Source organism: Pan paniscus, chromosome 20 (genome assembly GCF_029289425.2).
Source record: "Pan paniscus chromosome 20, NHGRI_mPanPan1-v2.0_pri, whole genome shotgun sequence".
NCBI lineage: Eukaryota > Metazoa > Chordata > Mammalia > Primates > Hominidae > Pan > Pan paniscus.
Genome location: NC_073269.2, coordinates 42,708,436 through 42,734,384, shown reverse-complemented (window position 1 = coordinate 42,734,384; position 25,949 = coordinate 42,708,436). Strand labels below are relative to the sequence as shown.

The 25,949-nt window shown below is 41.9% G+C and overlaps 1 protein-coding gene and 1 long non-coding RNA gene across 9 annotated transcripts in view; one reads left to right on the top strand and one right to left on the bottom strand.

The window, feature by feature from the left end:
• ZNF529 (zinc finger protein 529) overlaps positions 1 to 25,949 on the top strand; it is a 61,112-nt gene that overhangs the window by 13,058 nt on the left and 22,105 nt on the right. For 2 of the 5 annotated variants that reach the window (XM_063600192.1, XM_063600188.1), the window contains exons 2-4: positions 2,981 to 15,316; positions 19,321 to 19,522; positions 20,287 to 20,346. In XM_063600192.1, the coding sequence (XP_063456262.1) occupies positions 20,333 to 20,346 (14 nt within the window). In that variant the 5' untranslated portion in view covers positions 2,981 to 15,316; positions 19,321 to 19,522; positions 20,287 to 20,332. The remainder of the gene's footprint in view (positions 1 to 2,980; positions 15,317 to 19,320; positions 19,523 to 20,286; positions 20,347 to 25,949) is intronic. The other 3 variants (XM_063600189.1, XM_063600190.1, XM_063600191.1) reach the window with 3 other exon arrangements.
• On the bottom strand, positions 14,757 to 19,273 carry LOC103784466 (uncharacterized). Of its 4 annotated transcripts, none has more exons than XR_008622011.2 (3): positions 19,137 to 19,273; positions 17,774 to 17,846; positions 14,757 to 16,803 (listed from the first exon to the last, which is right to left on the bottom strand). It is a non-coding gene; the product is annotated as an uncharacterized LOC103784466 (long non-coding RNA). The 4 variants fall into 4 exon arrangements; XR_004668024.2 differs by having other exon boundaries at positions 14,757 to 15,530; XR_004668025.3 differs by having other exon boundaries at positions 14,757 to 17,846.

The following is a 25,949-nucleotide window of genomic DNA, read 5'->3' as shown; positions in this document are numbered from 1 at the left end:
TTTCTAGATTAAATTTGCTACCATTTTCTTTTTTCTTTCTTTCTTTCTTTTTTTTTTTTTGGAGACAGAGTCTTGCTTTGTTGCCCAGGCTGGATTGCAGTGGTGTGATCTCGGCTCACTGCAACCTCCACCTCCCAGGTTCAAGCGATTCTCTTGCTTCAGCTTCCCGAGTATCTGGGACTACAGGCACGTGTCACCACGCCCAGCTAGTTTTTTGTATTTTAGTGGAGACGGAGTTTCACCATGTTGTCCAGGGTGGTCTTGAACTCCTGAGCTCAGGCAGTCCGCCCGCCTTGGCCTCTCAAAGTGCTAGGATTACAGGTGTGAGCCACTGTGCCAGGCCTTTCTTTTTCTTTTTTTTTTTTTTTGAGACAAAGTCTTGCTCTGTTGCCCAGGCTGCAGTGCAGTGCATGATCTCGGCTTACTGCAACCTCCGCCTCCCGGGTTCAAGTGATCCTCCCACCTCAGCCTCCCAAGTAACTGGGAATACACGCATGCACTGCCATGCCTGGCTAATTTTTTTTTTTTCTGTATTTTTAGTAGAGACAGGGTTTCACCATGTTGGCCAGTCTGGTCTCCCAACTCCCGACCTCAAGTGATCCACCCGCTATGGCCTCCCAAAGTGCTGGGATTATAGGCACGAGCTGCTATGCCCAGCCAAATTTGCTACCATTTTCTTAAGAATTTTTGCATGAGGTTTTTGGTCTGTCATTTCTTTCCTTGTAATATCTTTATCAGGTTTTGGTATTAGGGTAGTACTGGCCTCAAAAAATGAACTGTCCTCTCCTTCCCTATTTTCTGGAAAAGTCTGTGTAAGATTGGTATTATTTGTTCCTTAAATATCTGGTTGAATTATCTGGCAAAACCATCTAGGCCTGGAGATTTCTTTTTTTGATGTAATAAATTAAATTTCCTTTTTTTTTTTTTTTTTTTTTTTTTGAGATGGAGTTTCGCTCTGTCGCCCAGGCTGGAGTGCAGTGGCATGATCTTGGGTCACTGCAAGCTCCGCCTCCCGGGTTCACACCATTATCCAGCCTCAGCCTCCTGAGTAGCGGGGACTACAGGTGCCCGCCACCACGCCCGGCTGATTTTTTTGTATTTCTTAGTAGAGACGGGGTTTCACCGTGTTAGCCAGGATGGTCTCAATCTCCTGACCTTGTGATCCGCCCGCCTCGGCCTCCCAAAGTGCTGGGATTACAGGTGTGAGCCACTGCGTCTGGCCTCAATTTCCTTAATGTATCTGTTTCATCTTGTGTGTTTCAGTAAGTTATATATTTTTTTTTAGAAATTTTGTCCATTTCATCTGAATTCTCAAATTTGTTGACTTAAGTTGTCTATAATAATTATTTTCTTTTTTTTTTTTTTTGAGACAGAGTCTCACTCTGTCACCAGGCTGGAGTACAGTGGCACAATCTTGGCTCACTGCAACCTCTGCCTCCTGGGTTCCAGCGATTCTCCTGCCTCAGCCTCCCGAGTAGCTGGGACTACAGGCGCACACCACCATGCCCAGCTAATTTTTGTATTTTTAGTAGAGATGGGGTTTCACCATGTTGGGAGGATGGTCTCAATCTCTTGACCTCATGATCTGCCCACCTTGGCCTTGCAATAATAATTCTGTTAGACTTCTAATATCTAAAATGCTCCTTAGTGATAAGTTCTTTCATGTAATTTGTCTTTGCAGTTTTTAAATTGATAATTCTAGCTAAGGTTTTTATCAACTTTTTTTTTTTTTTTGAGACGGAGTCTTGCTCTGTTGCCAAGTCTAGAGTGCAGTGGCACTATCTCAGCTCACTGCAACCTCCACCTCCCAGGTTCAGGTGATTCTCCTCCCTCAGCCTCCAGAGTAGCTGGGACTACAGGCGCATGCCACCATGCCTGGCTAATTTTTGTATTTTTAGTAGAGATGGGGTTTCACCATGTTGGCCAGGCTGGTTCCAAACTCCTGACTTTAGGTGATCTGCCCGCCTCGGCCTCCCAAAGTACTGGGATTACAGGCATGAGCCATCATGCCCACCCAAGGTTTTATCAATTTTGTTGATTTTTCAGAGAATTCACTTTTAGTTTGGCTAATTATATATCTATTTCATTTATTTTTTTCTCTCATCTTATTTCCTTTCTTCTGGGTACCGAGGGTTTACTCTGCTTTTCCTTTTCTAGCCTTTTAAAGTACAACCTGTAGTTATTGATTCTAGGCCTTCTCTTCTAATATAAGCATTTAAATCCAGAATCCCTACTTTAACTCCATTCCACAAATTTTCTTTTTATTTATTTATGTATTTACTTATTTATTTTTGAGGTAAAGTCTCACTCTGCCACCTGGGCTGGAGTGTAGTGGTGCGATCATGGCTCACTGCAACCTCGACTTCCCGGGCTCAAGCGATCCTCCTGCCTCAGCCTCCCACATAGCTGGGACCACAGCCATGCAATTGCACACCACCACATCCTGTTAATTTTTGTATTTTGTAGATACGACGTTTCACCCTGTTGCCTAGGCTGGTCTGAAACTCCTGAGCTCAAGCGATTCACCCGCCTTGGCCTCCCAAAGTGCTGGGATTATACATATGAGCCACCATGCCTGGCCCCACAAATTTTTATATGGTGCATTTTCATTATCAGTTAGTTCAAACTATTTTCATTTTCCCTTTGATTTCTTCTTTAACCTATGGATTATATAGAAGTGTGTTTAATTTCCAAACATTTGTGGGTTTTCTAGGTACTTCATTGTCAGTGATTCCTAATTTCATTTGACCGAAGAACACATTGTGTACGATTTTGATCCTTTGAAATTCACGGATGCTTTTTTTATGGCCTAGTATGTGGTCTGTCTTGAATATAACATGTGCACTTGAAAAGGACATGTATTTTACAGTTGTTAGGTGCATTATTGTGCAAAATATTAATTTTATCAAATTGGTTGATAATCCATATATCTTCACTGATATTTTTTGTCTTTTTTTTTTTTTTTTTTTTTTTTTGCCAGTTGCTGAGAGGTGGATGTTAAAAATCAACACCAGGACTACAGTAAGGCTGAAATCATTGAAGTGCTTGGAGTGCAGAACTGAAAGAGGTACTTACTAACTTTTAGGGCTGTGTAAGTGTAGTGTTGTTTGAAGCTCTGTGTGTGTTTCTGTAAAGACTGGTCTGGAAAACTGACCAGAGGAAAACATTTCCTTGCTTTTCCTCTGCTCTCACATGAAAACAACAAACACAGTAAGAGTCAACACCAAAGACTTCAATGACCCCCAGATATGTGGGGATTTCCCCCTACCAGCAAGCAAGCAATCAGTTCTAACTGCGTATCCTCCAATTTAATTCTGACACTATCTGCCTGGAAATAGCATCAGATCCCTCAGGTTGAGGGCTTAGTCCCCAAGACTGCCATCCCTTCAGACACCAGTTGCAAGTCTGGGCCTCTAGAACTTCTGACCAGCTGGGCTTCAAGTTGGCATTCCCAGACATTTACAGTGGCTCATGGCTGGAGGATCACTTGAGGCCAAGAGTTCAAGACCAGCCTGGGCAACAGAGTGAGACCTGTCTCAAGAAAATAAAAAGTAAAATTAGCTGTGCCTGGAGGTACAAGCCTGTGTAGTCCTAGCTACTTGGGAGGCTGAGGTGAAAGGCTCACTTGAGCCCAGGAATTCAAGGTTACAGTGAGCAGTGATCTGTGCCATTGCACTCCAGCCTGGGCGACAGAGCGTGATCCTGTCTTAAAAAAAAAAAAAAAAAAAAAAAAAGATGGGGTTCTCACAACCCCCTCTTTGGGTTCAATTAATTTGCTGAAGTGCTCACAGAACTCAGGGAAACACTTATGTTTGCTGGTTTATTATAAAGGATATTACAAAGGATACAATTGAAGAGATTCGTTGGGCAAGGTATGGGGAAGGGGCATATTGTTGGAGGCACAGAATAGGCAAGACTTCAGAGAAAGTTTCTCTTCTCTCCCCACTTCTTGCTGCCATTGTCTGTTAGGTTTGATCCACAATGGATGGATCTCATTCTACTTTTCCATTTCCCTAATATTTGTCATGGCCCCTTTGAATCTTGCCATTCACTGTTCTGATTTTCACAGTGCTGGGGGTCATCAGTATGTTCCTGAGGTGGAATAGCACTCATTTCAGAACAAGGATGACAGAGGTGTGGGGTGCAAACATACACTTAGGGAACAGGGCAGACCAAGTGAATGACAACTCTCTTTCCATCACACCTATCCTCAAATCATGAGATACTTATCCACTTTTACCTCTGAATACAGGACTGTGGTTCTCCTATGCAAAGACAGCAGGGAGTGGACACTAGGAGGGTAAAACAACGCTCTGAATAAAGCTCAAGAGATCTCCCACGGAATTTCATTAAACCACTACTGGAGGCCATATACTAAACTAGTAATCCCTTAAGGCATGAGACACATTAAAACCACTTTATTGAGCCATAATTCATATACAATTCACCCATTTAAAGTGTACAATTCAATGGATTTTTGTATATTCACAGTTATACATTCATCACCACAATTTTATTTTATTTTGAGAGAGTCTTGCTCTTTCACCCAGGCTGGACTGCAGTGGCATGATCTCGGCTCACTGCAACTTCCTCCTCCTGGGTTCAAGTGAGTCTCCTGCCTCAGCCTCCCAAATAGCTGGGATTACAGGCACATGCCACCACACACAGCTAATTTTTGTATTTTTAGTAAAGAAAGGGTTTCACCATGTTGGCGAGTCTGGTCTCAAACTCCTGGGCTCAAGCATCACCACAATTTTAGATCGTATGTATCTCCCAAAGAAATCCGGCTCCCCCTAGCTGTCACTTCCAAACCCCCATGCCCTCCAGCCCTAGGCAACCGTTAATGTGCTTTTTCTTGAGAGATTTTCCTGTTCTGGACATTTCATATAAATGGAGTCATGCAGTATGTAAATCCTTCATGACTAGCTTAACTTACCATAATGTTTTGAAGGTTCGTCCATGTAACGTGTATCATTATTACTTTCTTTTTATGACTGAATAATATTCTAAGGTGTGGTAAGGATATGACATCTTGCTTACCCATTCATCAGCTGACGGATGTTTAGATTGTTTCCATTTTTTGGCTACTGTGAATAATGCTGCTGTGAAGATTTATGTGCCTGTTTTAGTGTGGAAATGTTTTCATTTCTGTCAGGTAGATCTGAGGAGCAGAACTGGAGATTATATGCTAACATTATGTTTAACCATTTCAGGAACTGCCAGATTGATTTTCACAGCAACTGGACCATTTTACATTCCCACTAGCAGGGTAAAAGAGTTTTTATTTCTCAACATCCTTCCCAACACTTTAAAATAAATTATAGCCATCGTAGTAGGTGTATTCATAGTATCTCATTATTGTTTTGTTGTGCATTTCCCTAATGGGATTTTTTTTTTTTTTTTCCTGAGACGGAGTCTTGCTCTGACACCCAGGCTCGAGTACAGTGGCATGATCTTGGCTCACTGCAACCTCCGCCTCATGGGTTCAAGCGATTCTCCTGCCTCAGCCTCCTGAGTAGCTGGGATTACAGGTGCTCGCCACCACGCCTGGCTAATTTTTGTATTTTTAGTAGAAGGGGTTTCACCATGTTGGCCAGGCTGGTCTCCAACTCCTGACCTTAAGTGATCCACCTGCCTCAGCCTCCCAAAGTGTTGGGATTACCGGCGTGAGCCACCACACCCAGCCACTCATGGGATTTTATTATACCTTTATGCTGATAGAAGTAAACAGAAACAGCATACTCGTCTTTTTTCTTAATATAGAAACCTTATACATATTTATGTCTTTTAGAAAAACAGAGATGAGTTTAAGCATTATCAGGGCAGCGAATTATGACATAAACAACAGGATTTAGGATTCCTATTGAAATATGAGGTCTTAAAGACTTCTTTGCACAAATAATACAAATAAGCAAATTATAGACAGGAAAATAGCTGAGGAGGATGATCAGAGTTATCTCTCTACTGAACAGGAGAGTAATGCTGATATTCACTGAGTGTTCTCAATTCAATACTTTATCATATCAGGTTCTTTTAAATAGCTTTTTTTTTTTTTTTTTGAGACGGAGTCTCGCTTTCACTCTGTTGCCCAGGCTGGAGTGCAATGGCATGATCTCAGCTCACTGCAGCCTCCATCTCCCGGCTCCAAGCAATTCTCCCACCTCAGCCTCCTGAGTAGCTGGGATTAGAGATGCACACCACCACGCCCGGCTAATTTTTGTGTTTTTAGTAGAGACGGGGTTTCATCATATTGGTCAGGCTGGTCTTGAACTCCTGACCTCATGATCCACCTGCCTCGGCCTACCAAAGTGCTGGGATTACAGGGGTGAGCCACCGCGCCCGGCAACCATTTAAATAGATTTTATGACACAGAGTGGTGTCTTTTCCCCTGTAGCTCCATAGGGAGAAGACATCTCCATATTTTTTAAAGATTCCTTTTTAGTACTATTAGGTGGGTCTGCATCCTGAAGAATTTTACTTGTTTGCATGATGACAAAACAGGACTGAAAAGCTCAATACATATTGCAAGGAAATGGAAAATGGAGTCGATAATTTCTGAAGTTAAAATGTAATAAACAGCATATAATGTTTTATGTCAGGATGGGATTTCATGTTCCACACTGGACACTCCTGTCTTTGCCTGACCTTTCATTGTCACCTCTTCTGCCTCATGATCCACAGTTGGAACCCCTTAAATAATCAATGTGGCATGTAAATCAAGGAACAGTACATACTTAGCTTAGCAGATGTAAGCGTAAATGTTAAGACATTGCTTAGAGATCCATAGTTACTGAGCCAGCTAGGGAATGAGCTGTGTGGTGGCGTTAAGTATCGTTAACCATCACATCCAGTCCTGGAGCTGGCCAGAAACCAGAGTCTCCTCATTATCTTCCATCCCACCAAAATCCAGCCTCCCAATGTTGCCACTGCTGAGGAGTATGGAAAGGAGTCATGAGTTAATCACTTAGGAAAAATTCATAGTAATCTCTTTTGTATGCAGAGTGCCTTATGGTTTACAAAGCAGTTTTCCAGCTTTTATTTCAGTTTTGTGAGAAACAGGTAGAAAGACACTAATTTATTGACTGCACTGCAGACACTGAATATACTTTGTCTCATTTCATAAAGACTTATTCCATTTACAGATGAAATGGGTTGAGCAGAAATGCCTGTCTTCATTTTACATCAGAAGAGAATGAGGTTCAGTAACATTAAGGGATATACACAACTAAAAACAGTGCAGGTGGGGATTGTAGCTAGATCTGTGAGCACAGGGCTCTGGAACACTGACTGCCCTGCAGCCCTGTTACTCCACATGAGGATGACCCTGGGGCTCTCTGCTGGTCAAGAGGCAGCTCATTTCTCTATCAAACTTCACAAAAACTTCCCACTCATCCATGAGCCCCTGTAAGCCTTTAAACTGGGAGTAACGGGAGGGCAGGGAGTGGAAACTGATAGGCCTGAGTCTTTAATTCTTTCCTCCATGTTTAGTGTTGGGTTTGTTGTTTCTCCCCACCACAAACTCAGAGAGGCAAGGACCATGCACTTTGGCCACAGCAACCTGATTGACTTATGTGCTATTCTGGTCAGACTTCATCTTCCAAGAGCTGTCACCAGGCCTCCCCTTAGCTCAATGACCCATCTCTTTCCCCACTTTCTTTTTAATCAGGCTTATACTTGCTGCTTCTTTTATGTTTTATTGACTTCTATGAGATCAATTAAGTGCTCTTTATTCTACTTTCCCCTGCACTGGATTAAAAATAAGATATTGTATTGCTTTACTATCGGAAGTTACTCTTAAGCTTGCATCTTTGACTTAATGACTAATTGGTATCTCCTTCTTGAGCAATAAAAAAGACCTTAGAATGCTGTAGGTACATTCTTTCTTTCTTTCTTTTTTTTTTTTTTGAGACAGTCTCCGTCTGTTACCCAGGGTGGAGTGGTGCAGTGGGGCAATCTCGGTTCACTGCAACCACCACCTCCTGGGTTCAAGCGATTATCTTGCCTTAGCCTCCTGAGTAGTTGGGATTACAGGTGAGCGCCACCACACCCAGCAGATTTTTGTATTTCTAGTGAAAATGGGGTTTCAGCATGTTGGCCAGGCTGGTCTCCAACTTCTGACCTCAAGTGATCTGCCCATCTTGGCCTCCCAAAGTGCTGGGATTACAGGTGTGAACTACTGCATCCGGCCTCTTTCTATTTTTGTCTGGTGCTTTTGATCTAATTTGTTTTGAAATTCCGTAAAAAGTAATCATCATTACTTAGTAAACAGAATCCCCAACATATTTACCAATTTCCTTGCTCATCATTTAACATTTTATCTCATTCTGTCTTTCTGGGTTTTTCTTTTTGCTGATTCACATCCTTTAGAAATTCTTCCAGTGAGTCTATGAAAAAAACCTTATCTTTGTCTGAAAATGTCTTTATTTTGCCCCACTCTTAATTGCTACTTTTCCCCTATCAGTTTGAAGGTATTATTCTCCTGTCTTCTGACATCTTGTGCCCAATCATCTTTCCTTTTAGGTAGCATGTCTTTTCTGTTTTTCTTTTCTTTCCTTCCCTCCCTTCCTTCTTTTCAGGATTTCTGTTTTGCATTATCACTGTGATGTGTCTAGGTGTTAGATCCGCTTTCATTATCCTACTTGACACTCATTTTGATTCCTCATCTTAAAATTGAGTTTAATTATGAAAAGTTGTAAACCACTTTTTCTTCTGATGCTTCTCCTCCTTTTTCTCCTTTTATGACATTTATTAGATGTGTCTTGGGTGCTTTTATTTTCTTCCATGTCTCAGTTTCTCATCTGTATTTCGCTTTTTATCTCTGTGCTGCATTATAGGTAATCTCTTCAGATATATCTTTAAGTTCATTAATTTTGAGCTGTGCTTGTTATGTTCTCTATACTTAAGATCTTTTTTATTTCTAGAAATTTTCTCTGGTTATTTTTTAAATCTACTGATTCTTTTTAAGTATTATGCTTTCATTATGAGTTTTTTTCCATTTAAAACATTTCATATTCTTTCATATTGTCATATTATATACAGTTCTTGTAGGTGCCAACTTTATTATTTATTTACTCTGCTGACCCTCCTGTGATGGTTATTTCCTCGTTGTTTGTAATGTTTGTTTTTGAGCTCATCTCGGTGGGGCAGAGGTATGCTTTGTTTTTGTTTTTGTTTTTAAGGGTTTTTCATGTGCCCTGGATTAAGACAGCATTCAAAACCATGTTACATTTACTTTTGGCTGAGTTGCAGGGGTTTCAGTGGAGCTGAACCTGGTTCTGTATGTATGGATTTTTATTTATTAAAACTTAAAATTTTAGGCCAGGTGTCATGGCACATGCCTGAAATCTCAGCACTTTGGGAGGCCAAGGTGGGAGGATTTCTTGAGCCCAGGAGTTCAAGACCAGCCTGCACAACAAAGTGAGACCCTGTCTCTAAATTTTTTTTTTAATTAGCTGGCCATAGTGGTGCCCACCTGTAGTCCCAGCTACTTGGGAGGCTGAGACAGAAGAATCACTTGATACTGGTAGGTTGAGGCTGTAGTGAGTCATGATCATGCCACTAGCCTCCAGTCTGGGTGACAAAGCAAGACCGTCTCCAAACAAACAAAAAATTAGATACACACTTTCTGTTTTTCTATTTCATTTTGAGTCAAGAGTTTTGAGAAGCTGTGCTTTTAAAGGAATGGATGAATTTCATCTAAAATGTCAAATTTATTGGCATAAAATTGTTCATAATATTGCCTTATCATTTTACTGTCCATAGGATCCGTAGTGGCATCTTCATTTTTATTCCTGACATGGGTAATTTGTGTTTGCTCTTTTACTAATTATGCTTACTAGGGATTTATCAATTTTTAAAATACCTTCAAATAAACTTTTTGTTTTGTTCATTTTCTTAATGGTCTGCTTTCTATTTCTACTTAATTGATTTATGCTCATCTTTTTTTTTTTTTTTTTTTTTTTTTAAAGATGGAGTCTCGCTCTGTCACCCAGCCTGGAGTGCAGTGGCGCGATCTTGGCTCACTGCAAGCTCCTCCTCCCGGATTTAGGCCATTCTCCTGCCTCAGCCTCCCGAGTAGCTGGGACTACAGGCGGCGCCTGCCACAACTCCCGGCTAATTTTTTGCATTTTTAGTAGAGATGGGGTTTCACCGTGTTAGTCAGGATGGTCTCAATCTCCTGACCTCGTGATCCGCCCGTCTCAGCCTCCCACAGTGCTGGGATTACAGGCGTGAGCCACCGCGCCCGGCCGATTTATGCCCATCTTTATTTCTTTTTTTTGACTTTTGGTTTAGCATATAGCATGTTTATTATTCTTGTTTAAGCCTTTCCTCATTTTTAAAAATTGTGGCAAAGTATACATGTAACATAAAATTTACCATCTTAACTATTTGAGCATACAGCTCAGCAGCATTAAGTATATTCCCATTTTTGTACAACCAACATCCACAACTTTTTCATCCTGTAAATGTGAAACTATATCCATCAAATAATAACTACCCTTTTCCCCCTGCCCCCAGCCCCTGGCAACCACGACAAGAAACCTACAAACTCTCACTACAAGCGTTAATAGCCTAAAAGTGGGAGACCAGTAATACTTTCTGATTTTATGAGGTGGACTACTCTAGATACTTCATATGAGTGGAATCATAAGTAGTTATCTTTTTGTGATTGGCTTGTTAGAATATCCTCAAGGTTCAGCCACATTGTAGCATATGTCAAAATTTCCTTCCAAGGCTGAATAATATTACATTGTATGTATATGCCACATGTATTAGTCTGTTTTGTGTTGCTATAAAGGAACACCTGAGGCTGGGTAATTTATAAAGAAAAATGGTTTATTTAGCTTATGGTTCTATAGGCTGTACAAGAAGCATAGTGCCAGCATCTGCTTCTGGTGAGGCCTCAGGAAGCTTACCATTATGGCAGAAGGCAAAGGGAGAGCTAGCATATCACATGGCAAGAGGGAACAAAAGGGAGAGGGAGGAGGTGCCAGGCTCTTTTAAACAACTAGCTATAGGGTGAACTCATATCCACGTGGAGGACACCAAGCCATTCATGAGATCCACCCCATAATCCAACACCTCCCACTAGGCGCCACCTCCAACATTGGGGGTCACATGTCCGTGTGAGATTTTGAGGGAACAAATATCCAAATCATATTACCACATTTTGTTTATCCATTCATCCACTGATGAACATCTGGGTTGTACGTATTTCTTGGTTATTGTGAATAATGCTGCTATTAATTTCTCCTTTTTTTATTTAAGTACTTAACATTCCTCTCAACTCTGCTTTAGCTGTATCCTTCCAATTTTGATATGCTGTGTTGTCACTTTTTCATATTTCAAAACATTTTCCCCTTATTTATTCAATGATCTGTAGATTTAGAAGTGTGTTATTTAATTTCCATGTATTGAAGGACTGTATAGGTTTCTTATTACTGGTTTCTAATGCTCATTCCCTGTAACGTGGCAATCTTTTGAAGTTTATTGTGACTTATGGTCCAGCCTATAGTCTATCGTGGGGACTATTCAGGTACATGAAAAGAATGTAATTTTTCAATTGTGGGTATGGTGTTCTGTAAACAACAATTAGGTCATGTTGACTGGTGTGGTTCATATCTTCTATACAGTTGTCCCTTGCTATCCACAGGGGACTGGTTCCAGGACACCTTGTGGATACCAAAACCTATAGATGCCCAAGTTTGTTATATAAAATGGTGTAGTAGTTGCATATAACCTATGCACAACCTTCTGTATACTTTAAACCATCTCTAGATTTTTTATAATACCTAATACAATGTAAATGCTATGTAAATAATTTTATACTGTATTTTAAAATTTGTATTTTTTTACTGTCATTGTGTTTTTTCTGAATATTTGTGCATTGCTATTGGTTGAATCTGCATATATGAAGAGCTGATTACATATACTACTGAATTTCTTGCCTACAAGTGCTATCAATTACTGAGATATAATTGTGGATTTCCAATTATGCTTGTGGATCTATTTCTTTTGTTCTGTTAGTTTTTGCTTCATAAAATTTAACACTCTCATTATAGGTTCATACTAGCATACATATTCCTGATGAACACATACAGTCATGTGTCATGTAATAACATTTTACTCAATGATGGACACATATACAATGGTGGTCCCATAAGATTACAATGGAGCTGAAAAATTCCTATCACTTGTGGACGTTGTCATGCAACATATCACTCAGGTGTTTGTGGTGACGCTGGTGTAAATAAACCTACTGTGCTTCCAATTGTATAAAAGTATAGCACATGCAATTATGTATAGTACGTAATAGGTGATAATAATAAGTGATTACATTACTAGTTTATGTAATTTATTGTACTATTTGTATTATTATTTTAGACTGTACTCCTTCTACTTATTAAAAAAAAAAAAAGTAACTGTAAAACAGCCTCAGGCAAGTCCTTCAGGAGGTATCCAGAAGAAGGCATTGTTTTCATAGGCGATGACAGCTCCATGCATATTTTTAATCCTGAAGACGGCATTCCAGTTGGACAAGATATGGAGGTAAAAGACATATTGATACTCTAGACCCTGTGTAGGCCCAGGCTAAAGTGTGTTTGTTTTTAACAAGAAAGTTTAAAAAGTAACAAACATTTTTAAAACAAAAAAATTTTTAAATAGAAAAAAGCCTATAGAATAAGGACAGAAATATTTTTGTGTTGCTATATAATGTGTTTGCGTTTTAAGTGAAGAGTTACTACAATTCAGAAAGATAAAAAATAGTAAGTTTATAATGTAAAAATATTACAGGAAGCTAAGGTTAATTTATTATTGAAGAAAACTTAAAAAAATAAATTTAGTGAAGCCTAAGTGTACTGCTTGTAAAGTCTACAGCAGTATATAGTAATGTCCTAGTCCTTAGCATTCTCTCACAACTCACTCACTGATGCACCCAGAAATTCAGTCCCGCAAGCTCCATTCATGGCAAGTATCTTATACCGGTGTGCCATTTTTTAATATTTTATACAGTATTTTTACTGTACCTTTGCTATGTTTAGATACACAAATACCACTGTGTTATAAATGCCTACAGCATTCAATACAGGTATGCTATATGCTATATAATATGCTATACAGGTTTGTAGCCTAGCAGCAATAGGCTATACCATATAACTTAGGTATGTAGTAGGCTACCCCATTGCTGTTTGTGTTAGTGTGCTCTATGATGCTTGCATGATGCAATCACCTAATAACACATTTCTCAGAATGTATCCCTGTAGTGACAAATGTATATGCAAATTCCTAACGACCTGCTCTTTTATGACTGTTACCTATCTCCTGCCATATACATTGTTTTGAGGCCTATTATCTGATACTACTATAGCCATGCCAACTTTCTTATACTTAATGTGTATCTTTTTCTTGACCAATTTTAAGTAGCTTTCTCAGCTTAGAATTTCTAATTCACACATGTAGTATTTTTTTTTTTTAGACGGAGTCTCACTCTGTCTCCCAGGCTGGAGTGCAACGGCGCAATCTCGGCTCACTACAACCTCCACCTCCCGGGTTCAAGCAATTCTCTGCCTCAGCCTCCCGAGTAGCTGGGATTACAGGCGCCCACGACCATGCCTGGCTAATTTTTAGTAGAGACAGGTTTTCACCATGTTGGCCAGGCTGGTCTCGAACTCCTGACCTCAGGTGATCCACCCGCCTTGGCCTCCCGAAGTGCTGGGATTATAGGCATGAGCCACTGCTTCCAGGCGCAGATACACAACTTAATACTACATGTGGCCAGGTGCAGTGGCTCACGCCTGTAATCCCAGCACTTTGGGAGGCCAAGGCTGGCAGATCACTTGAAGTCAGGAGTTCGAGACCAGCCTGGTCAAATGGCAAAACCATCTGTACTAAAAACACAAAAATCAGCCAAGTGTGGTGGCATAATCCCAGCTACCAGGGAGGCTGAGGCAGCAGAATTGCTTGAACCCGGGAGGCAGAAGTTGCAGTGAGCCAAGATCGCACCACTGCACTCCACCCTGGGCAACAGAGCAACACTTCATCTCAAAAAAAAAAAATAAAAAAAATTCTCCCCCAGTGGAGTGCAGTGGCTCATGCCTATAATCCTAGCACTTTTGGAGGCTGAGGCGGGGGATCACAAGGTCAGGAGATCGAGACCATCCTGGCTAACACGGTGAAACCCCATCTCTACTAAAAATACAAAAAATTAGCCGGGCATCGTTGCGGGCACCTATAGTCCCAGCTACTCGGGAGGCTGAGGCAGGAGAATGGCGTGAACCTGGGAGGCAGAGTTTGCAGTGAGCCGAGATCACGCCACTGCACTCCAGCCTGGCCAACAGAGTGAGACTCCGTCTCAAAAAAAAAAAAAAAAAAAGGAGATCAAGACCATCCTGTCCAACATGTTGAAACCTCGTCTCTACTAAAAATACAAAAAATTAGCTGCATGCGGTGGCGTGGGCCTGTAGTCCCAGCTACTTGGGAGGCTGAGGCAGGAGGATCGCTTGAACCTGGGAGGCGGAGGTTGCAGTGAGCCGAGATAGCACCACTGCACTCCAGCCTGGGCGACAGAGTAAGACTCCGTCTCAAAAAAAAAAAAAAAAAAAAAAAAAAAATCTCCCCCACACTCTTTGTTCTTGCCCCTCACTTGAAGGATAGAAAAAAAAAATAAGGGATTGAGTTCTTCATTTTATAAAAAAAATGTAAGGGAGGAATGGACAAGAGAAAAAGAGTGGGTAGTACTGAATTAATGTCCAAAGGAAGGCTTAGAATACCATTTATTTTTTCACCAAGACTGAAGGCCTGCTCTATTCCTAGGCTCCTGTCACCATGGACCTGTTTCTCTTGTCCTCTCTCTTCTCCAGTGCTTTCCTGAACATAAAGAGTAGAGTTCAGCTGAGTGTGGTAACTCATGCCTGTAATCCTAGTACTTTGTGAGGCCAAGGCAGGAGGATCACTTGAGCCCAGGAGTTTGAGACAAACTGAGCAACACAGTGAGACCCTGTCTCTACAGAAAATTTTAAAAAAAATAGCTGCATGTGGTTGCATGTGCCTCTAGTTCCAGCTACTCAGGAGGCTGAGTGGGAGGATTGCTTGGGCCCAGGAGTTTGAGACTGCGGTGAGCCATGACCATGCCACTGCATTCCAGCCTGGGTGACTCTGTCTCAAAAAAAAAAAAAGAGAGTACAATCTTCTGTCTTATCTTTCAATCAGATTACTCCCATTCCTCTGGTGACCACTAGAATGGAGCTGTATAAATGGGACAAGGCCCCCTGGGATATGACTAGAAGGGAAACAGTGGTGCAACATGACCCAGAAGGTAAAGGGAGAACAATGTAACATGGGAGGACCTCCCTCTTCCCATATACTGTTAATAATAATGTGATCTACCTATTCTACTTCGATAGAAAGTAGGGCCGGGCACGGTGGTTCACACCTGTAATCCTAGCACTTTGGGAGGTCAAGGAGGGCGGGTTGCTTGAGCTCAGGAGTTCGAGACCAGCCCAGTCAATGTGGCAAAACCTTGTCTCCACCTAAAATACAAAATACAAAAATTAGCCAGGTATAGTAGTGGGTGCCTGTGGTCCCAGCTACTCAGGAGACTGAAATGGGAGAGTCACTTGAGCCTGAGAGGTCGAGGCTGCAGTGAGCCAAGATTGTGTCACTGCCCCCCAGCCTGGGTGACAAAGACCCTGTCTCAAAAAAAAAAAAAAAAAAAAAGAAAAAGTAGAATCACTCACTAGTAAACTGAGATATGTGGACATGATGAGGCTTTCCCTTGTATGGGCTCTCCTGACTACTCACTACATAGACATCAAATCACTATCTGTATAAAAAAGGTTTATGAAAGGGATATATGCTTATTTAATTCAAGGGAATATGTTTCTGTTTATAGGAGTGAAAAGGAGTGCTGAGTGATATAGCCAATTATTATTATTATTATTATTATTGTTATTATTTTGAGACGGAGTCTTGCTTTGTAGCCCAGAATGGAGTACAATGGCACGATCTTGGCTCACTGCAACCTCCGCTTCCCGGGTTCAAGCAATTCTCCTGCCTCAGCCTCCCGAGTAGCTGGGACTACAGGCGCGGGCCACCACGCCTGGATAATTTTTGTATTTTTAGTAGAGACGGGGTTTCACTATGTTGGCCAGGCTGGTCTTGAACTCCTGACCTCGTGATCCACCTGCCTCAGCCTCCCAAAGTGTTGGGATTACAGGCGTGAGCCACCGCGCCCGGCCGAAATATCCAATTATTAAGTGAACAGTAGTTACAATTAGAAGGGTAACTTGGAGAAGGCAACATCGTTATCTGACTAGAATAAAAGAAAATGGAGAATCCTATCTCATGGAAGTTTCATGGTAGGCAAATGCTCAGTTATCCTGGGGGAAAGATATTTCAGAAAGGAGAGAAGAAACATTCTCAGCCATAGCTTTTATAATTTGCAGGAAAGGACCCTTGCTCTTTTGGATTCTTTTTTTTTAAAGGTGAACAACACAGAGAGAAGGGAGGCAAAAGAAGCCACGTGAGGCCGGGTGCAGTGGCTCACGCCTGTAATCCCAGCACTTTGGGAGGCGGAGGTGGGTGGATCAAGAGGTCAGCAGTTGGAGACCAGCCTGGCCAACATGGTGAAACCCCGTCTCTACTAAAAATACAAAAATTAGCCGGGTGTGGTGGCGGGTGCCTGTAATCCCAACTACTTGGGAGGTTGAGGCAGGATAACTGCTTGAACCCGGGAGGCGGAGGTCGCAGGGAGCCGAGATGACGCCATTGCACTCCCACCTGGGTGACAGAGTGAGACTCCATCTCAAAACAAACAAACAAAACAAAACAAAACAAAAACACATGTGAAACCTCTTAGAGTTTCTATAATAACTTGGTTAAACCTGCCTAGTTAACTAATAAGCATTTACTATTAAATCCTAATCATTATGCGAGATAGTAACTATTTAGTAATACAGGTTGGGGAAGTAGAGAAGAAAGTAATTACACTGTAGGCTCTAGACAGTTGAAAGAAATTTTTCTTTGAAATGAAGTTTGAAATTTGATTTTTACAGTAAATATTTTAATTAGAAAATGACTATTTTAATTACTACAAAGCTGACTTTGTGATTTTTAGTATTTCAAGTACTTTTACTTGGCTTAAAGTGATTTAGGAGGGCATTAAATCACCCTCAACTTCATCCAGGGGCAAGCAGGAGGTGGGGGGATGGGTGGGAGGGGACCTCAAATCTATATAACTATTCAAAGTGGTAGGGATGAAAGTATTTTACTTCTGTGCTACATATGGAGTCCTCCTCATTTCAACATATTGGATTTAGTTTGTATGATGTTTCCAGGTAATGCAACCCCGTCATCTAGAAATTATAATTTTACCTCCTAGTTTCCAATGCTTGTGATATTTTAGTTATTAGAAACTGTCATAATTCTGCAAGCAAAATGAAATACACCAGACACACAGAGTTCTTCAGTCATTAACATCACTTACATAGTGATCCATTTTCAGTTATCATGGAATGTACACACAAAACCATGATAAATAACAATTAGCACAGACACATTCAGTTTCCTGTGATCTTACCTACTCCAGAAAGCCACAATCCTATGGACCCTACATGACATTGACAACCCTGTTGAGCCCATCTTATAATTCCACACAAACATAGCAAAGCAAACTCAGAAACTACTTACTCCAGTTACACAATCACACACACAAATCACAACTAATCATTCTAAAAGGCTTATCAGCTTCTTGGAAAGTTAAATGTAAACTTACCAATTACCCAGCAACTTTTCTTCTAAATATTTGCCCAGGAGAAATGGAAACGTGCCTTCGTAATGTATAAAACCTGTAAATATGCCAAATGTTCAACAACAGAAAAATGACTACACAAATTGTGGTATATTTGCACAATGGAGTGCTGTTCAGAAAAAGAAAAATGAACTACACATGAAATCTCACAGACATTAGGGTAAACTAAAGGAGAAATATGGAATTCCGGAACTGACAGTTACAGTGACACAAATCAGAACTATGGCTGTCTCCGCTTTGAAACTGACTGGAAAGGACACCAGCAAACTCCGGTGGTGCTGGTGTTGTAAACCAAAAATAAAATCCTAAGCACACCCAGACCATCTTGAATGGACCCCTCCTCTTGGCCAGGGCATTCCTAACCTGAAAAACTAGTAAAGCCATGATGGAAAGGCGGGGGTGGGCGGGTCGGACATGCTTCATTATACCCTCCTCCATTTTGGAATTACTGATAGAAAAGACCCCAAGTCTGAAAAGAAACATTTACAATCTATTCTCTGTGAAGCGTGCTACCTGGAGACATTCCTAAGTCTTACGTCAATAACTCTTTCAACCCATTGCCAATCAAATAATCTTTGAATCTACCTATGACCTGGAAGGCCAGCCACCTTCCAGCTGTCCCGCCTTTCCGGAGGGAATCAATGTACATTTTACATGTATTTGATTGGTGTCTCATGTTTCCCTAAAAGGTATAAAACCACATATATCCCGACCACCCTGGGCACAGGTTCTCAAGATCTCCTGAGGGCTGGGCCACCGGCCATTGGTCACTCATATTTAGCTCAGAATAAGTCTTCAAATACTTTAGAGTTTGAGTCTTTTCGTCAACAGTGTAAAACACGCCCTAAGGCAGACACACACACACTGAACCGCCGCTACCTGCCAGATTCCATTTGGGGCCTTTCTCATGGTGCAAAACGGACAAAAACTCCAAGTCACCCTCAGGTTTACGACCACGGGTCACATCCTGAGGCCCCCACACTTAGAAGCCAGAGTGGAGCAAAACCTCGCCCGACTCAGGCTCCGAGTTCTCCCCTCGACCCTCTCCAGCCTAAAGGCTGTACTCGCTTCGGGCCTTCCCAGCCCGGCCCTCCAGTTCCTTCTTCGGCCTCCCTCAGCCTGGGGTCCGGGTTTCCTCCGCTGAGCAGCCGGGTCCGCGACTCCCTTCACCCTCCCCGGCCCGGGCTTCCGGTTCTTTCCAGAGGTGAGGCAGGGGCCACCTAGAATTCCGCGGCCCCCCACCTCCCCCAAGACCACCCTCGCCCCAGCTTCCTGTTCCCCATTCTGTCCTCCCAACCTGGGTTCCCGATTACTGCCTCGACTTCACCTTGCCATCAGGGACCACCAGCCGCCTCTTCCGCGCCTAGGGGACGCGCAGCGGCAGCCTCTGCTGACGACAAGGGTCTGCGCACCCGGAAACTCCAGGGTCTGGGGCGTGGTGCGGCCCCTGCGGCCAGCGGGCTCCGCTTGAGCTTCAGGGCTCTTTCGTTGTTGGACTACGTTTCCCACAGGCCCCAGGGCCGCGGATGAACTTCGACCTTTGCTTCCCTTTCCGGTGTTGTGGTTATTGAGTTAAGCCTGGTGAGTCGAGGTGACCCGTACCGGGCTGCGGGAGGAGCTCGCGGTGAGGTGGCCCCGCGCTGCCGGGCGAGGTCGGTCCACGTGGAGCCGGGAGCCTGAGGCCTCTGTACGCGGGAGCTGCGGACGATGGTGGTTAGTGCTATTGTTTACGACGTCATTGTGGTGTGTATGTGTGTGTGAGAGACGGAGACCCTAGTGTGTGCCGTGGGTGCTGTTTGATCGGACTCAGGACGGTGAGTAGGGGCGGGGTCTATCGTGTGACCCTGGTCTACGGTGACGTGATCGTGTGACAGCACTGTTGTGACCAACTATAAGTGTGAACGGGGTAGAAGTGTTTTTTTGTTTTTTTTGTTTTGTTTTGTTTGTTCGTTTTTTTCCATGAGCCTGTAGGAGTTTGTTTTGGGTAAAGCGTCATTTTTCCGACTCTGTGATGTCTGTGATGGAATCTCTTCGTGAGGTCTTATACACACACACACACGCATATAGATAGATTACATAGATGATATATAGAAGATAGATAAATGATAGATAATAGATAGATAGATAGATAGATAGATAGGTAGATAGATAAGATAGATAAATGAAGTTTCCTGGGAAGACGTGAAGGGGAGGGCATAGGTGTAGTATTCATTCCTGGGATAACTCCCCTTGCATGAATTTGGAGGCCATTTATACATTAAAGAACTACAGTATTTCCTGAGCTGTGTTCCCTAGAAACTGCTAGGCATTGGTCGTACCTTTTTCTCGGATGTGGGGAGGAGTCGACAGTATTCTAGTTTCCCTCTTCGATCTGGGTGTGTTTGTTGTGTGTGATGGGCTTTTCTGGTGGTGAACAGTGTGTTCTTATTTAACCCGTCCAGGATGTCATGAGTCCTTTCTCCCTCTTGGTTATGTAGTTCTGCAAGTGAAGGCCCCCTGAAGTGGAAGACAGCGTTGGTGCTAATGGCCAACTCAAGGTTAGTTTTTTTTTTTTGTTCATTTACCTGGTCCCTTGGTTTTCCCTTCCCCATTAACAACAAGACTGTAGAGATGGGTCCCCTTGTCCTCCATTGCCTTTCCAAATGCCCATTTCCTTTTCATTGATTATTCACATACCCATTAGGTAAATCGTTCAATTCTCCCATGTGCTTCTTTTTTTCCAAAGGATTTTTGTGGTATAGAAATACAACTCCTGGAGGAGAAGTTAAAACTTTTTTTTAGAATGTAATTTGTTAAGGAGGAGACGAGTGATTAAGTAGAATGGCACACTAGATACCTTTGATCTTATTTACAGACTTGATTTGCAAACAAAGCAAGCTAGGAGATGGTAGGTATTAATCAGTAAGTGACAAAGTTGGCTTTGGAGACATTTAGGAGTGGGAATATGATAGGAGTTTTATGCAGAGAGGCTATGTCAACAAGGGCAGGGAGTTTTTCCAGAACATTCATGAGGGGATTTAAGTGGTGACACCCAAATCTTCTTTGAGATTTGGCAGTGTGACATTGGTGTAGATTGTGAGAGGCAGCCTGATACAGTGGTGTCTGAGTCTAAAGCAGCACAGTCTAATGCAAATATAATATAAAGCCACTTAGGTAATTTAAAAATTTCCATTAGACACTTTTGTTTTTTTTTTTTTGAGACAGAGTTTCACTGTTATTGCCCAGGCTGGAGTGCAATGGTGCGATCTCAGTTCACTGCAACCTCTGCCTCCTAGGTTCAAGTGAGTCTCCTGCCTCAGCCTCCCAAGTAGCTGGGATTACAGGCGCCCGCCACCATGCCCGGCTAATTTTTGAATTTTTAGTAGAGAAGGGGTTTCATCATGTTGGCTGGGCTGGTATCGAACTCCTGACCTCAGGTGATCCACCCACCTCATCCTCCCAAAGTGCTGGGATTACAGGCGTGAGCCACTGCGCCCGGCTTTAAACACATTTTAAAAAGAAAAAGAAACAGCTGAAGTTAATTTTGGTAATGTATTTTATTTAAATCAATATATCCAAAATATTATTTCAACATGTAATGATATGAATACACTGAAATACTTTACACTCATATCTTTATACCAAGTTTTCAAAATCTGGTATATGTTTTATTGTTATTGCATGTCTCAATTTGGATGCTAAATTTTCAGTGTTTAAGGTGAATTATAGTCCTACCAAAACAATAAAGTTGTGTTTAATAGAAAAACATTTATATCCCTTTTGTATTTAAATTTAAGTTAATTAAAATTAAAGGTAATCCTGTGTTAATTAGCTTAGGAAAAGTGAAAAAATTTAAAATTCAGTTATATGTTCACACTACATTTCAAAGGGGTTAATAGTCATTTTTCTGCTTTACAGTTTCTTGTTGTAGAATGTAGACAATAATTATATCAGTGCTTTAGGGTCTTTATGAGGCCTGGATACATTAATATGGACATAAACCTAGAGAATTTAATAAAGGCCTGGCACTTTAAGTCCTTATCTGCAAGGGAAGAAAAAAAGCTGGTTTGTGAAGATTCTTAGTATTCCCCATACATTTTCTGTAAATCAAGAGCAATGAAAATATAAAGTTAATTTTGATGGGCACTTGAAATGAATTTTTTAAAAGCCAGATTTGCAAATGTTCTATTAAGGCAATTTGACTGTCTTAGGTTCAATGATTTGCTAGAAGGACTCACAGAACTCAGAAAAGCTGTTATGCTCATGGTTATTCTTCATTACAATGAAAAGGTACACATTAAAATCAGCAAAGGGAAAAGTTGCATAGGGCAAATACCGGGAGAAACCAGGTGCAAGCTTCCAGTGCAGTTGCACAGGCAGCACCTAATTCTCCCAGCAACAATGTGCGAATACAAACGTGAAGCGTGGCCAACCAGGGAAGCTCTCCTAAGCCGTGGTTTCCAGGGTTTTTTGTTTTGCTTTGTTTTCTTGTGGGTTTTCTTTTTTCTTTTTTCTTTTTTTTTTTTTTTTTTTTGAGATAGGGTCTTGCTCTCTCACCCAGGCTGAAATGCAGCGGTGGGGTCACAGCTCAATGCAGCCTCTACTTCCCAGCCTCAAGGGATCCTCCCACCTCAGTCTCCCAAGTAGCTAGGACTACAGGCACACACCACAACACGCGGCTAATTTTTGTATTATTTGTATAGATGGGGTTTTGCCATGTTGCCCAAGCTGGTCTTGAACTCCTGGGCTTAAGTGATCCACCTGCCTCTGCCTCCCAAAGTGTTGGAATTACAGGTGTGAGCTACTGCCCTGGCCCGTGTCCGGGGTTTTTATTGACGATCAGTCATGTGGGCATGAAGGTTCTGTGCACTGACCTTACCTACTTAGTCAAGCCTACCCAGAAGTCAGATGGATACAGGTATTTACTATAAACCACATTGTTAACAAAAGCTATCTGGCATGGCTAAGACCTCAGATATACATAGACTCTGTTAATCAGGCAGGATACTCTAACTGCTCAGAGATTATCTCCCCGGAGCTGGTCAAGGACAATTTCTTCTTTGGAATGTGCAGGGTTTGAGCACTCTGAGCCAATTCTTCGTTTTTTTCTTTTTCTTTTTGTTTTGCAACAAGAGTCTTGCCCTGTCACCCAGGCTGGAGTGCAGTTGTGTGATCTTGACTCACTGCAACCTCTGTGCCTCCCAGGCTCAAGCAATTCTCATGCCTCAGCCTCCTGAGTAGCTGGGATTACAAGTGTGCACCACTGCACTCAGCTAAATTTTTTTTTTTTTTAGTAGAGACAGGGTTTTACCATGTTGGCTAGACTAGTCTGGAAATCCTGGCCTCATGTTGTTTGCCCGCCTCAGCCTCTCTAAGTGCTGGGATTACAGGCATGAGCCACCACACCCAGCCAGTTTTTTAAAAAGTAATTATTTCTCTTTGTTGATATCTCACTTATTTATATGTCATTTTCGTGATTTCCTTTTTAGTTCTTTCTCTGTTTTCCTTTAGCTCTATGAGCATATTTAAGACAGTTTTTACAAAGCCTTTTTCTAGTTACTCCAATGCTTTTGTTTCTTCAAGTGTAATTTATTTTGCTCCTTTGATTGGATCCTGTTTTCCTGTGTCTTTGTATGCCTTGCAGTCTTTTGTTGAAAACTGGGCATTTGAAGAAACAGCTACTTCTCCTAATTTTTGCAGACCATTGGAGAAGATCTTCACTAATTAGGGCCTTGGGATCATCTCAGGGTGAAAGTCTAAGGTCTTACGTTTTTCCTGGGTCTGAAGCGTGCCTGTGCCTATACCTGTGTATGTGCTTTTACCAGTTTCCCCAATATGCATAGCTGCTTTCAAATACCTTAATTTCATAGGGTCTCACCCTTGCTTCTTAGGCCCTAGATGTTACATTTTTCCACCTGTAATCCTTTGCTCCATGTATCCACAGGTGTCCAGGCAATTAAAATATCATTGAGTTTTGCATATTGATCTTATATCCTGCAGTGCTGCTGCACTTATTTCTAGTTTTAATAGTGTTATAGCTTTGATGCACCACAGTGCCCACCACTGTCCTTTGTGGCCTTTACCTGCCTGAGATCTGAGCTGTGCAGCCTTTTACATGTTGAAACTCAAAAGTCAGAGTGGCTCACACCTGTAATCCCAGCACTTTGGGAGGCCGAGGCAGGCAGATCACTTGAGGTTAGGACTTCGAGACCAGCCTGGCCAACATAGTGAAACCCTGTCTCTATTAAAAGTACAAAAATTTGCCAGGCGTGGTGGTGTGCACCTATAATCCCAGCTGCACAGGAGGCTGAGGCAGGAGAATTGCTTGAACCTGGGAGGCAGAGGTTGCAGTGAGCCGAGATCATGCCACTGCACTCCAGCCTAGATGACAAAGCGAGACTGTGTAAAAAAAAAAAAAAAAAAAAAAAGAAAATCAGACAGAACAGAAACCAGTACCTCAAGGAGCCCACAGACAGATTAGCATGTTCCAAATAAGCTCTGCTTTGTTCCTTCTGGCCTGAAGGAGGGAAATGGGGACTGGGCTGCTTCTTCCAGGCTGCACTAGAGATGGAGTAAGGGTACAAGTAACATAATCAACAAATTCACTACCATTTTGAATGTGACTTTCTCCTGACTGGGCATTTGTTTGATAGTTACAGTCTTTGAGTGATTTCCAGACCCTTACAAAGATATTTTAGCTAGTCTCTAGTTGTTTTTTAAGTGTTTCAATAGAGAATAGGGAATTGAAGCTTCCTCAGCTGCCGTCTTGCTGATGTTATTCTCATGGTTCTGTTATTATTTTCCTATTGTCTAATGATTTTCAGCATCTTTCCATGTACTTGTTGACCATTTGTTCATCTTCTATGAAGAAATGTCTACTGAAGTCTTTTGCCAGCTTTTAACTTGGGCTGTTTGTCTTTTTGTTGGGCTGAGTTGTAGGAGTTTTTATGTATTCTGGGTGTTAAATGCTCATGAGATATATGATTTGCAAATATTTTTTCACATCGTGCAGGCTGTCTTATCAGTTTCTTCTATAATGATTTTTTGATGCACAAAAGCTTTTAGTTTTGATACATCCTAATTCATCAAAATTTTCTTTTGCTGCTTATGCTTTTGGTGTCATCATTTAAGAATCCATTGCCAAATATAGGCCAGATGCAGTGGCTCAGACTGTAATCCCAGCACTTTGGGAGGCAGATATGGGTGGATCACTTGAGGTCAGGAGTTTGAAACCAGCCTGGCCAGCATGGTGAAACCCCGTCTCCTACTAAAAATACAAAAGTTAGCCAGGCATGGTGGCAGGCACCTGTAATCCCAGCTACTCGGAAGGAGGCTGAGGCAGGAGAATCACTTGAACCTGGGAGGTGGAGGTTGCAGTGAGCTGAGATGGCGCCACTGCCCCCCACTCTGGGTGACAGAGTGAGACTCCATCTCAAAAAAAAAAAAAGAATCCATTGCCAAATATAAGTTCATGATGACTTACCCCTACATTTCCTTCTAAGAGTTTTATAGTTTTAGCTCTTATATTTGGGTCATTGATCTGTTTTCAGTTACTTTTTTTATGTGTTATTAAGGAGTGATGCAATTTCATTCTTTTGCATGTGGATATTCAATTTTTCTGGCACCATTTGTTGAAAAGACTGTTCTTTCCTCTATTTCATTAGATTGGCACCCTTGTCAAAAATCACTTGACCCTAGCTACACTGGTTTAAATTTTCACTCGGTTCTATTCCATTGATGAATATATCTATCCATATTCCGTGCCCCACAGTCTTGATTATTGTGGTTTTATAGTCAGTTCTGAATTGGGAAATATCAGTCTTCCAGCTTTGTTTTGGCTATTCTGAATCTGTTGCAATGTCATATGAATTTTTTTTTTTTTTTTTTGGAGACAGTCTCGCTCTGTTGCCCAGGCTGGAATGCAGCGGCGCGATCTCGGCTCACTGCAACCTCCGCCTCCTTCAAGCGCTTCTCCTGCCTCAGCCTCCCAAGTAGCTGAGATTACAGGTGCCTGCCACCACACCAGGCTAATTTTTGTATTTTTAGTAGAGATGGGATTTTACCATATTGGCCGGGCTGGTCTGAAACTCCTGACCTCAGGTGATGTACCTGTCCTGGCCTCCCAAAGTGCTGGGATTACAGGCATGAGCCACCAGGCCTG